At 41.2% G+C, this 13,936-nt stretch overlaps 1 protein-coding gene across 2 annotated transcripts in view; it reads left to right on the top strand.

The window, feature by feature from the left end:
- DENND5B (DENN domain containing 5B) overlaps positions 1–13,936 on the top strand; it is a 192,394-nt gene that overhangs the window by 133,936 nt on the left and 44,522 nt on the right. For both annotated transcript variants that reach the window (XM_012806795.2, XM_023514699.1), the window contains 3 exons: positions 246–477; positions 6,057–6,207; positions 12,119–12,212. In XM_012806795.2, coding sequence (XP_012662249.1) covers positions 246–477; positions 6,057–6,207; positions 12,119–12,212 — 477 coding nt within the window. The remainder of the gene's footprint in view (positions 1–245; positions 478–6,056; positions 6,208–12,118; positions 12,213–13,936) is intronic.

Below are 13,936 nucleotides of genomic sequence, written 5' to 3'. Positions count from 1 at the left end.
CTCTACCCAGGGGGACAGCTTGAGGCTCTGTCTCAAAAAATAAATAAATAAATAAAGATGAAATGACCTAAAATTCTATGAATTTAGAAGAAAAGTAGATTTTTAAAGATTTTTGAATTTCAACTGTCAATTTTGTGTGTTATAAGATTTAAAAAGAATAACTGTGGCAACATAATTTTCAGGCTTGCCATGTAATACTAAAAGGGTTTACTTGCACTAATGATTTCCTGAACATCTCATTCCAGGCTTCCTTTCTGTCTGACCAGCCTGAGCCTTACCTGCCATTTCTTTCACGCTTCATTGAAACACAGATGTTTGCCACCTTTATTGACAATAAAATTATGTCTCAGTGGGAAGAGAAAGATCCCTTACTTCGGGTCTTTGACTCTCGGATTGATAAGATAAGACTCTATAATGTCCGGGCACCCACCTTGAGGACATCTATATATCAGAAATGCAGCACTTTAAAAGAAGCAGGTACGTGCGCCATGCCTTTTAAAATTAGATCCCAATTCATCATCATTTCTTTTTACATGTTGTTTACAAAATTAATTTTTAGTTTTAGACTTAACAGCTAATCCTGGTACTACAGCATGAAGGGCTCAGGATAGTTTTCTTTCTGTTTCTAGGAGTCCCTCTTCCTAGTTGACATTCTTCTTCCCTTAAAACAACAATAAATTGGCTCGGTGCCTGTGGCTCAAGTGGCTAAGGCGCCAACCACATACACCTGAGCTGACAGGTTCGAATCCAGCCTGGGTCCGCCAAAACAACAATGATGGCTGCAACCAAAAAAGAGCCAGGCGTTGTGGCAAGTGCCTGTAGTCCCAGCTACTTGGGAGGCAGAGGGAGGAGACTCACTTGAGCCCGGGAGTTAGAGGTTGCTGTGAGCTGTGATGTCACAGCACTCTACACAGGGTGACAGCTTGAGGCTCTGTCTCAAAAGAAAAAAAAGACAACAATAAATTAAATCGAGTATAGCTAGAAGGTTGCTATGGTTTTTGTCTTATTCTCTCTTTTGCCTTAATGGAAAAAAAAATTTATTTCTATCTTGCTACTTAGGTTTTCCTTTTACTTCTCAGCTCTCTTTTTTTTTTTTTTTTGAGACAGAGCCTCAAGCTGTCCCCCTGGGTAGAGTGCCATGGCATCATCGCTCACAGCAACTTCCAACTCCTAGGCTCAAGCGAATCTCCTGCCTCAGCCTCCCAAGTAGCTGGGACTACAGGCACCCGCCACTATGCCCGGCTATTTTTTGGTTGCAGCCGTCGTCGTTTGGTGGGGCCGGGCTGGATTCGAACCTGCCACCTTAGTGTATGTGGCTAGCGCCTTAGCTGCTTGAACCACAGGCGCTGAGCCTCAGCTCTTCTTTTTAACCAAGAAAAGGGATAGTAATTTAAAATAGCTTATCTGAAATGGTTCCTCATTTGCATAACTAAAACAGTATATTTGCTTTAGTAGTGCCGTTAATTATCATGCTTTCACTTACTGAAATTATAATAAATCTCTAGATTCTTGCGCTCAAATTAGAGGTCCCCCCAACCCTGCAATGAGTTTTTCCCTCAGTCAGAGAATTATGAGTCTGGGCCAGTCTGTCAGCAGTATATGCTACAGTCCAATCGAGAAGTAATGATGTTACCAGCCAGCATATGTCCATTACTGTGTACCAGTCATTACACCCCGTATGTTTCATGTATTTTTGCATTTGCTTTTACCAGTGAGGGAGTAGAGGCACACTTTTTTATTTACTTATTTTGTTACTTTATTACTATCCTCATCGTACAGCTGAGAATGCTGAGAGGTTAACTCACCTGTTGTTGGGTAGCTAGTGCTTGGTGGGGCCTGATTTGAACCCGTGTCTGACTGATTCTGGCACCTGAAGGCATAACACCATGTTGGCTGTTCCTTCAGTAAAGAATACGTAAAATGTCCCAATCTACACAACGTTATGTCTGATTGCCACACTGCTCTTTGCTAAATAGACAGATATATACCATCTACTATCTGTGTCCCCTTCCTTTTATTGCTTTCCCTTTTAATAAATGGAGGCGTCTTTGAAAGCGACTTCTCCGCCAGAAGATGAGGAGATGGCACGTGTGGTGCTTCCTTGCTCAGCCTCACACTTGCTTTCCTTTCCTACTTAAACACATAAAAGTCAGGAATGGTGATGCTGAAGTTTCCGCATATTTAAGGAAGGGCGTATGTAAATTCTGTCTTTCATGTGGCCTGGAGGTCTCTGAAACATCACCTTGTCATACAGGGGGAGAGCCCATTCAGGAAGTGGTGATTACCTATTTTTCTGGAAATTGAGGAGATGGAATAAATGAAATTGCCTGTACTTGTTCAGAGAATAATATGACTTCTAGTGCTTTTATAGCCTTGTGAATAGTTATGTTACCTTGTAGGGCAAATTTCATTTCTCTTTTCCGGACAGAATTTTTTAAATGGAGCCAAACATGGATTCTTTAATTTGTGTGCTTTCACAAAGTCTTTCCAATTAAATAGACTTCCCTTCAGCGTCTGAGAGTTTTGTGCTCCCACTGTCATCATAGATATTATATAATACTCTTTTGAAAATGTAACATTGGGCTCAGCACCTGTGGCTCAAGTGACTAAGGTGCCAGCCACGTACACCTGAGCTGGTGGGTTCGAATCCAGCCTGGGCCCACCAAACAACAATGATGGCTGCAACCAACCGGGTGTTTTGGCAGGCGCCTGTGGTCCCAGCTACTTGGGAGGCTGAGGCAGGAGACTCTCTTGAGCCCAGGAGTTGGAGGTTGCTGTGAGCTGTGATGTCATAGCACTCTACCCAGGGCAATAGCAACAACAACAACAAAAAAACCCAAAAAACAAAAAAAAAGAAAATGTGACATCGTGGATTTTTTTTGGGGGGGGGGGTTGCTTTGTTTTGTTTTCTTTATTTTTTGAGACAGTCTCACAGTGTCACCCTGGGTAGAGTGCTGTGGCATTACAGCTCACAGCAACCTCAAACTCTTGGGCCCAAGTGATTCTCTTGCCTGAGTCTCCCAAGTAGCTCAGCCTACAGGCACCTGCCAGAATGCCCAGCTAGTTTTTAGTTGTAGATGTTGTTGTTGTTTGGCAGACCTGGGCTGGATATGAACCTGCCAGCTCTGGTGTATGTGGCTGGTGCCCTAGCTGCTGAGCCTTGTTTTCTTTTTTTTTTGAGACACTTTCACTCTGTCACCCTGGGTAGTGTGCTGTGGCATCATAGCTCACAGCAACCTTAAACTTGGTCTCAAGAGATCTTCTTGTCTCAGCCTCCCAAGTTTAGCTGGGACTACAGGTGCCCACCACAACACCCGGCTGGTTTTTTTTTTTACAAGACAGGATCTTGCTCTTGCTCAGGTTGGTCTTAAACTCATGAGCTCAGGTAATCCACCAGCCTCAACCTCCCAGAGTGCTGGGATTACAGACATGAGCCACTGTACCGCCTCCATTATGGACTTAACATATATGAAAATGAGATTAGGCTAAAGCACTGGTCTTCTAGAAAATTAATTTACCAAGAATTTTTTTAAAAAGAGAAAGGAGGCAACTGATTGTGACTGTGGCTGTCCCTCACAAACATGCAGGTATTTCATTTATCAGAGAAATTTGTCCTCCTCCCACCCCCACAAAAGCTATAGAGGCTGGAGTATTATTGTGTGTATTTTTTCCTTTTGTTGTTGTGCTTTTGCTTTTGCTTTGCTTCTAACCATGAAGAATTTTGAATTTACAGGTGACCTCTTTAGGCATAGGCTATCTACTGTTGATATCGTGGCGCCAGAACCTCATGATTTCTGTGCAGAAAGACAACAAACTGATAGTAATGCAGTTTCCTTTTCCTTACCCACCACAGCAGATGAATATTGTCACACACCCTCGAAAATCTAACAACATACCCTGACCTCTCAAAGCAGGCATTTAATAATTTCCAAATGCTCAGTATTCACTGGTGGTATAATCACTGAAAAGTAGTATTGTATTATGCTCCCTGTGGCAGTTTTCAATATAAACCCTGGAGTGAATCATGATTTTTGTCTTCAAAAAACTTTTCAAGTAAAGGAGAACAACTCAGTATCGGATGGATTTATCATTTTAAAGTCAATGGAAAAACTGAAACTGTTTCCTTTTTTCCCCCTTGTTTCATGAGGATAGAAGCATTCATTGACACAGATGGAATTTTTTGCTATTTCATGGAATATAAAATTGGCAGAGACTTCAGAGAATTCATACCATGAATCTAGGCATTATTTTGCCTAAACCATCCATTGATTTTTATAAATATTACAAAGCATAGACAGTTTAGAGTTGTGGAGAGCCGGGGGGGCATTGGTAAAAATTAAATGTGATTTCATATTAAAATATAATATCCTTTTGCCATACAAACTCTGCCCAGCATAGAACACAAGAACTGTGTTTCAAGAGAAGTTTCAAGTTATATGTGTACACTGAAAATAATAATGAGGGCTGGGAGCGGTGGCTCAGACCTGTAATCCTAACACTCTGGTAGGCCAAGGTGGAAAGATTATTTGAGCTCAGGAGTTGGGAGACCAGCCTGAGCAGGAGCAAGACCCCATCTCTACCAAAAATAGAAGAAATTAGCCAGTTGTGTTGGTGGGCAACTGTAGTCCCACCTACTCGGGAGGCCGAGGCAGAAGGATTGCTTGAGCCCAGGAGTTGGAGGTTGCAGTGAGCTATGAGGATACCACTGTACTCTCACCTGGTGACAGAGTTAGACCTCTGTCTCCAAAATAAGATAAATTTTATATATGTATAATCAGACTCAAGAAGGTTTTGGATACATTCTTATGGGTTACGAGGGAACATTAGCAGAGCTTAAAGTTTATATCTAACACTTTGAAGTTTTAAGTCACAAAGAGCAGTAGTAACTTCCATTCTGCAGACAGACAGCTATCTTTCCATTTTATAATTTGACCTAAAATGGCATGAATTACATTCTTTTGACAAGAGTGGAGAACATGGGACAGACCCATCCTCAAAAAAAAAGCTTTGGAATGTGTATAGGCAGTACCAGCAAGAGCCAATCTACTAGTATTGTAAAGGGGCGAATAACCTGATTCTATAAAGGCACCACTTTACTTCTACGCCAAAAGATTGGCAGCTCCCAGTGTGTTCTCTATCACATAAGCATAATTACTGCTTATTCTCCGTTTTTTAGTCATCCCTAGGCAGGGGATTGGCAACCTAGTCTTTCCAAATACTGTATTTTCTCTTGACAGTTCTGTTGAAGGAAACATTTAAGATTAAGGGAAGTTTTTGGTTTTTTACCAGGGAAACACATCACTTTGAGATAACCTCCAACATCCCTTTTAAGTGGTTTTAAAATAAAAACATTGAGTAATCCATTGAATTTTGACCTACGGAATGCTTCCACAGGCCAGTTTCTTATCCTCTGGTCATTTTCTAAATGCCTGCTTGTTTGACTTCTTTGACTTTTCTCTGTGTTGCCCTCTTGATCTAATAAACACTCCTAAATGACTCCTACTAATGGGAATGTGTCTGTTGCTAAAAGTGAGGTAATAACAGTTCCATGTTTCACAGATGGAGAATGGTGAACACTTACTAGGTCTTTGCACAAGCAAATAAAGTAATAAGCCTACTGGCCTTGCTTCTTCCTTCTCTTTACAGTTGTCTCTCCGCTGGAGAAAACTATTTCAGTGTTGTACTTAAAACCATATATTCATGTAAGGATATTCTCACTTAAGGGAAACTATAAATACCGAATTGTAGATTTTGTTCAGTATGCTGCCCTGCTTTTGACAAAGGCAGAAGAAATACCATGAAAATTAATCATCCAATATTTACCTAAAATTAACCTTTTTTATGTTTATACAGGTGGACACAAAATTCATGTGCAATTTAAAAGGTGTAACATAGTAAATTGCCCACGAACTTTATGTCCACCCTCTATTATGATTTCTGAAGAGTGTATAAAAATCGATGTCAGTGTCAGAATGATTGCGTTCTCTGTAAATGTATGAGTGCACGAAACATTATTTTTGAAAAAATGTCTAATTTGTTACAAATTTAATTTATAGCCCAATCAATTGAGCAGAGACTGATGAAAATGGATCACACTGCAATCCACCCACATCTACTTGATATGAAAATTGGTCAAGGCAAATATGAGCAAGGTTTCTTTCCAAAGTTGCAGTCCGACGTCTTGGCAACAGGACCAACCAACAACAAGTAAGCGTGTTCCTCATGTGAGTAGTTGGTTGAAGGAATGGATGAAGGGTGGGATGCTCTGCAGTTCCGTCCTGCAGTGCTTAACCATTAAACATCTATCTGATTGCTTTGTTTCAAGACCACATTAATGCCTTTGAACGAGTATTTGACTTTTAATTTAAAAAACAAAAATCCAGAGTCTGGAGGTTTATTTTTTTTTCTTTTTCAAGTAAAGTACACTTGGGAATAGTCCTACTTTAAATGTTTCTGTTTAAATACAATGTTAATCCTGTTACTACCCACCTGGGTTCTATTGCCCACTGCATAGAAGGAAGCAGACTATAGGTGTACACCACCATCCCTGACTAATTTTTCTGTTTTTTGTAGAGATGGAGTCTTGCTCTGGCTCAGGCTAGTCTTGAACTCCTGGGGTGGAGCAATCTTCACACCTGGGGATTACAGATGTGAGCCACCACACTGGACCTGAGGCTGTGTTTTTTAAAGGATGGTTTGGTGGGGAGGGGCTCGTTAGTTGGTACTACTGATTGGTTAGGTTGGGTGTAAAATCATGGGGGTGTAGAAATTTGTCTTTTTGCACTGACTCAGTTCCTGGGTGCGTCACAAGAGCCATTTTCACAAGACTGGTTGAGTCAGTTCCTTGGTATGGGCCATTGACCTAGTTGGGTTAGTTGGTCATTAGAATGCAGGGTCTGAAAGATACCTCAAAGACCAGCCTTAGGTTTCACAATGGTGGTATTATCTTTGAGATCATTTAAGAAAGCTAAAAGTCTAGCCAGGCCTTGTGGCGAGTGCCTGTAGTCCCAGCTACTTGGGAGGAGGAGGCAGGAGAATCGCTTGAGCCCACGAGTTGGAGGTTGCTTTGATGCCACAGCACTCTACCCAGGGTGACAGCTTGAGGCTCTGTCTCAAAATAAAGAAAAAAAGAAGCTAAAAGTTTTATGACCATCAGTTACATGATCCCTGAACAGTAAACAATTATAGGAAAGCAAGCTAGGAAACAATGGCTGTTTATTTTTTAAACTATACCTACACTTTTGCAGAATTCAGGCCCCTACCACAGTTCCCACTTTGCAGCCCTTAATTTTACAAAGGGTTGTTTCAGTCCTATCTAATGTTATTTAGAGAAGTTAAATAGTTATTAGTATCTGTATTAGTTTCCTAGGGCTGCCACAGTTTATACTAAAGTATTGGAGAGGAGGGTTATCAGAATTTAATACACAGCTTACAAGATAGAAGTAACTAATGGCTGAAATTTTTATCTTACTTACCTTAGTCTTTAGGGTTTCGTCCTCTAGTGAAGAGTTGTCCCTGCTTATAAACACTGAGTTTAAAAATGTGCAGAGATGTTGTTACCTGTGAGGGTTCAGCCTTTCCAGTTTGTGATTTTAGATACAATATCCTATTTGTCAGTAGCAAATGAGAATTCTGAGAGTTTTTCATGAGAACAGATTAGTTGTAAGATTTTTTTTCCTCATATTTATAAAGTAGCCTAATTGTTTGAATCACTTTAATTTGGGTAGACTATTTAGCAGTTTTTATTTCCTTTGATACATTAGATTGCTCATTCATTCATTTGACAAATCTTTATGGAACTCCCACTAGATGTGAGGATTGTCCTTTTTTTTTTTTTTTTTTTTTTTTTTGGTTAACATAGCCTTCATGTAATTTTCCTAGTTATTGTGTTAAAACGTTCATATTCTACTCATAGAAAGATTCACTTGTACCCTTGTAAGATAAACCACAGAAGTGAACCCTCAAATCTCTCTCCCTCCACCCATTCCCCCCTCTCTCCGCCCTCCCCATATCCTTAGGTTGTTATTAGGTGGATTGTCCTATTCACTTGGAGTTTAGCAATGAACAAATCAACAAAAAGCACTGCTTTCAAATGCAAAGAACCAAACAATAAAAAAGTAATACGTGGCTCAGCTTCTGTGGCTCAGGTGGCTAAGGCTTCAACCACATACACCTGAGCTGGCAGGTTCGAATCCAGCCCGGGCCTGCCAAACAACGATAGCTGCAACCAAAAAATAGCCAGGGTTGTGGCAGGTGCCTGTAGCCCCAGCTACTTGGGAGGTGGAGGCAGGAGAATCGCTTGAGCCCAGGAGCTAGAGGATGCTGTGAGCTGTGATGCCATGGCACTCTACCCAGGGCCACAGCTTGAGGCTCTGTTTTAAATAATAATAATAATATGTAAAATAAGTAACATGTCAGATAATGATAAGGGTTATGAAGTAAAAAACTTACTGAACAAAGTCTCAAAGGTGAGAGAGGGCTGATCCATTGGGAACACCAAGGTAGTTGAAAATTGCTATAGTTTTAAAGTAGAAGGAATGATCAGTAGTACAAAATGTATAAGAGAGAGAAGCTAAGAATTGAAAATGGACATGGGCTTTGGCATTGAGGGTTTTCAATGGCTTCACTAAGGGCATTTTCAGAAGAAGGACTGATTTGAGGTAAAGTGGTGACCCAAAGGTAAATAAGTAGAGGGATCATATCAAAATGCTTTTGAGAATTTTTGCATGAGAGTAATAAAGAGATTTAAACGTAACTACAGGGGCCAACAGGGAGATCAGCATGCAGTACAGTTGGCAGTACAGCAACGGAGGTGACTAATGAGCAAGTTGAAAAAGGAAAGAGGGAAGTGGTCATGCAGGTAGGGCCAGGCGCAGTGACTCATGCTTATAATCCCAGCGCGTTGAGAGGCCATTGAGCCCAGGAGTTCAAGAATAGCCTGGACAAAGTAGCAAGGCCCTGTCTCTACCAAAAAATTTAAAAATTAGCCAGGAGTGGTGGTGTGCACCTGTAGTCCCAGCTCAGGAAGCTAAGACAGAGGATCACTTGAGCCCAGTAGTTCAAGGCTGCAGTGAGTAGTGATCTTGCCACTGTACCCCAACCTGGGTGACAGAAAGAGACTTTTTCTCAAAGATAAAATGAAATTAAATTAAAATTTTAAAAAGTTTTTTTTTTTTTTTTTTGGAGATGGAGCCTCAAGCTATCACCCTGGGTAGAATGCTGTGGCATCATGGCTCACAGCAACCTCCAACTCCTGTGCTCAAGCGAGTCTCCTGCCTCCACCTTCCAAGTAGCTGGGACTACAGGCACTCACCACAACGCCCGGCTATTTTTTTGGTTGCAGCCATCATTGTTGTTTGGCGGGCCCGGGCTGGATTCGAACCCGCCACCTTAGGTGTATGTGGCTGGTGCCTTAGCCACTTGAGCCACAGGCGCCAAGCCAGAAGTTTTTAAAGGATGCAGGTGGCAGAAATAATTTTGAGCTCTAGCTAGGACATTATGTAATTGGAGAAAGACAGATGAGGATGTCTATGTGTATGCCTCGTTTAAGTAGAGGGCAGAAAAGAGGAGGTATGGGTGGGTCATCAGTTGAGCAGTGATACTTGATGAGGGTCTTTGAGAGGAGTGAGGAAGGGTTGAAAAGGGGCAGGTAACTTGTGGGTAGTCATGCAGGAAATCAGGAACTAGTTACAGGGAATGAGGGTAGGGAAGGGAAAGAGGAGATGAGGCAGGAGGGAGAAGGTGCTCCTGTGGGAGTACTTTAGGTTGGTTTAGCACAGGATTTAAGCAGTAATAGGAAGTGTGAGGGGTTATAAGTGGGAGTCAGGGCATGGGAGAGCCAGTGTAACAGGGAATGGAGGTCAGTGTGTAAGTTCAGGATTTCTGAGGTTGATGAGTTCTGGATGGTCACTTGATGTAGTGTGATGTCCTCGTGTGGCTGCAGTGGTGTGGGGGTGAAGTTACTGCATTTTAGGGGACCCCAGAATTGTAAGGCTAAATTGTCTTTATAGTCTTTGTATTTTCCTAAGCAGAAAGGAAACTGAGCCAGATGTTGGAATTCTTCACAGAAAGATGATTATGGAGATAAAGGAGTGATTGAGGATAATAATCAGAGTGGAATGGTTTGAGATGTGTGCACTAACTGGAGCCTGTCTAGATAGTAAGGCTGGCTACAAAATGACCTTTGAATTGAGGAAAAGATCCTTATATTTCTTTAAATCCCTCTTACATCTGCATCATCTAGGGAAGATTTCTGGATCTAAGGAACAAAACAACTGATAAATATTAAGTTATCATTTCATAGAAACACAGTCATAAAATTTTAGAGCCAAAGGAATAGTAGTGGTCATCAAACCCAACCCTTATAGATGAGGACTCACTCTTAACTAGTTTCAATCTTAAATTTAGAAGACTATTACAGATAGGACTCACTCTTACTAGTTTGAATCTTAAATTTAGAAGACTATTCTTTAAAAATGTGGAAACTTGGGCAGTGCCTGTGGCTCAGTGGGTGGGGCACTGGCCCCATATACCGAGAGTAGCTGGTTCAAACCCAGCTCCGGCCAAACTGTAACAAAAAATAGCCGGGCGTTGTGGAAGGTACCTGTAGTCCCACCTACTTGGGAGGCTGAGGCAAGAGAATTCCCTAAACCTAGGAGTTGGAGGTTGCTGTGAACTGTGTGATGCCACAGCACTCTACCCAGGGTGACAGAGGTGACTCTTCTCTCTTGAAAAAAAAAAAAAGGTGGAAACTTCCTGTAATCCTAGCACTTGGGAAGCTGAGGCAGGAAGATTCGTGAGCTTACGAGTTCAAGACTAGCCTGAGCAAGAACAAGACCCCATCTCTATTAAAAACAGGAAAAAATATTAGATGTCATGATGAGTATGTGAAGTCCCAGTTACTTAGGAGGCTAAGGCAGGAGGATCACTTTAACCCAGAAGTTTGAGGTTGCTGTGAGCTAGACTGACACCATGGCACTTTAGCCTGAGCAGCAGAGTAAGACTCTTGTCTCAAAAAAAAAAAAAAAAAAAATTTTTTTTTTTAAATTTTGAACTTCAGGCCAGATTCAGTGGCATGTACCTGTAGTCTCAGCTGCTTGGGAGGCTGAGGTAGGAGGATCACATGAGCCCAGAAAGCTATAGTGAGCTGCGATCATGCCTGTGACTAGCTACTATACTCCAGCCTGGACAGCATAGCAAGATCTCATCTCTTAAAAAAAAAAAAATTTTGTAAAGGAAAATATTATAGGAAACTTATCCATTAATTCTGAGTTCATAAAAGTTGAAAACTTTACACATTTCTATTCTTTTAGGACACTAGAATTAAGTAATTTTAAATTACGGATTTTGAAAACCATTCTCCTTTGTGTTAAATATTCATCCAGGCTGGGCGCCTGTAGCTCAATGGTTAGGGCACTGGCCACATGCACCAGGGCTGGCAGGTTCAAACCCAGCCCAGGCCTGCCAAACAACAGTAACAACAACAACAAAAAATAGCTGGGCGTTGTAGTGGGTGCCTGTAGTCCTAGCTACTTGAGAGGCTGAGGCAAGAGAATTGCTTAAGCCTAAGAGTTTGAGGTTGCTATGAGCTGACGTCCCAGCACTCTACCAAGGGCGACTTAGTGAGACTCTCTCAAAAAAAACAAACTCATCCATAATGTTTACTTTGATCAAGTGAAGGTATCCCTATTACATGTCTAATATAATAGAAAATTAACTTGACTAAGATCAGAATTTATTATTTTCTGTACGGATATCTAAAGTGTGTTGATACTCTGCCCTTTTTTGTGAGTACAGGGGAGACAGAGTCTTACTTTGTCACCTGTGCTAGAGTACCAGGGCCTCAGACTAACTCACAGCAGGGTGCTAGGATAACAGGCATGAGCCACTGTGTCCGGCCAGATACTATTCCTTTTTTGACCTCAGCATATACCTATGAACATACTGTTTAAAAAACTGCTAGTTTGTATGCTGTAATTGGGTGAATTGTATGGTATTTTAATTATATCTTCATAAAGCTATTATATATTTTTTAATTGATTGAAAAATGGGTATTGTTAGTCTTTTGTGTTGATTTTAAGGATAAGAACTACGTGTTTTTCTTGTTGGGCTGTTTCAGTCGCTGGGTAAGTCGGAGTGCCACTGCACAGCGCAGGAAAGAGCGCCTTCGCCAGCATTCTGAGCACGTGGGGCTGGACAACGACTTGAGGGAGGTATGTGGGCTGCCCTCCTGGGAAGCCGTGAACCAGGCTTATCCAACCCAGCAGGTGTCATTGTGTAGATTCTTTTGTATCCTCTTATAAAAGGTTCAGTTATATTTTAAAGTATTAATCCTTTTTTACTGACATAGCAAAATCTTTTTTTCCTTTTTTTGTAATTTCAATACATTTAAACTAAGGCTCTAACACAAGTCTTTTCTGTGTACTACATCAAGTAAAAGCCAAGGTAGGATACATTTTTAGTGAGTATGTCTCCTGTATGGAGAAAAATGTACAAGAATTGCAGACATTTCTAGGTTCCAAGCACAATTTAATTGTACCAATATTAAGTAAAGATGTATTTGCCTGTGCTTTCTTCTCGGCTTGTTAACACCATTTTTAAAGGTGTTATTAAACTTTTTAAAGTAAGTTTCTCATGCTTTATTTGTACTCTTTGAAAATAAAACCATCAGGATGCAAATGAATAATTATGAATAAGTTTTTATTATTTCTTGTGATAAAGAAAACAGAAGACCTGCTAACAATTTTCTGACCTCAAACGTGTACAAATAAAGCAGAAAACATCGTTCCAGACGTTTATTGTTGTTTGTTAATGTGTTCATACATATATGATTTTAGCCATTTTCTTAAGACCTGAAGCATCGCCTGTTAGGGCTTTTCTCAGCCCTCCCTGTGCTGTGATACTGTCATGATGCATGCTGTTCTGCTTGTCTCTTTCTCCCTGTCCTTTTCTTTTTTGCTTGTCTGTCATTGGCACGTCTTCATCCTCTTAGCCTTCCGGGGAACTTCTGGTCTGTCAGAACTCCATGGCATTCTGGGAGTGGGATCAGGGCCCACCTCCTCCTGCACGACTTCCTAAAAAATCCTTCTCTGAGTGCTGCCTGGTATGTTCTTTGCCGGAAAGAGCTTTCCCAGATGCGCTCCAGTCTCACCTGTGTTGTCACCTGAGTGATATACCTGTGTGCACGCACAGCACATAGCTCTAGAACGCTTCACGTCTCCTTGTGCTCGGAGCTCGCCTCTCCATTTTGCCCTCTGCTTCCTCCTGGATTTGGTGCCTTTTTGTGCTGGTGTGCGCTGATGTGAACAGTTCTATGCTGTTGACATGTAAAACTGACCGTTCAAATCTCTAATCAATGAGATCTTTTGTTTTGGGTACCAGACATCAAATTGCTTTTCTTCCAAAGGGAAAAATGTATTAAACATACAAACTCCCCTTTAGTTAAGCATTTTACAGAAGTGCAGAAGTGATTCCACTTCAAACGGTTTTTCTTTTGCTAGGTTTTATCTCCACACCATTTTAATTTACTAATTTACTCTTTCTGGTCTATTTTACATGTGGTCAGAAAATCCAGTCATCAACATAGAATTTTAGTGCTAAAAGGAACTTTTGAAGTCATCATGTGCAATGTGACATGATTTGACTGCAACCCGAGGGACTTGCCTAGCATTAAAGGCACACACAAAGGCGGGGTGGGGCCAGGACACCTGACTGCAAGCCAGCACGCCTCCCTGGTGACCCCCAAGCCAGCGCACACTACCCATTTTTCACTTGAGGGCTCAAGTAACTTAGGACTCTTGTTTATATTTTTTTCTCTATAATTTCATTTATTTAATTGTGCAATGGTCTTATCTTCACAAGTTGAGCATCAGTTAAGACATAGAATGTTCATTAGAAAATTCAGGGTGGGCTCGGCGCCTATAGCTCAACCGGCTAA

Source organism: Otolemur garnettii, unplaced genomic scaffold (assembly GCF_000181295.1).
Source record: "Otolemur garnettii isolate 467f Iridium unplaced genomic scaffold, OtoGar3 scaffold00057, whole genome shotgun sequence".
Taxonomy (NCBI): domain Eukaryota; kingdom Metazoa; phylum Chordata; class Mammalia; order Primates; family Galagidae; genus Otolemur; species Otolemur garnettii.
This window is presented reverse-complemented; position numbering and strand designations above follow the sequence as displayed.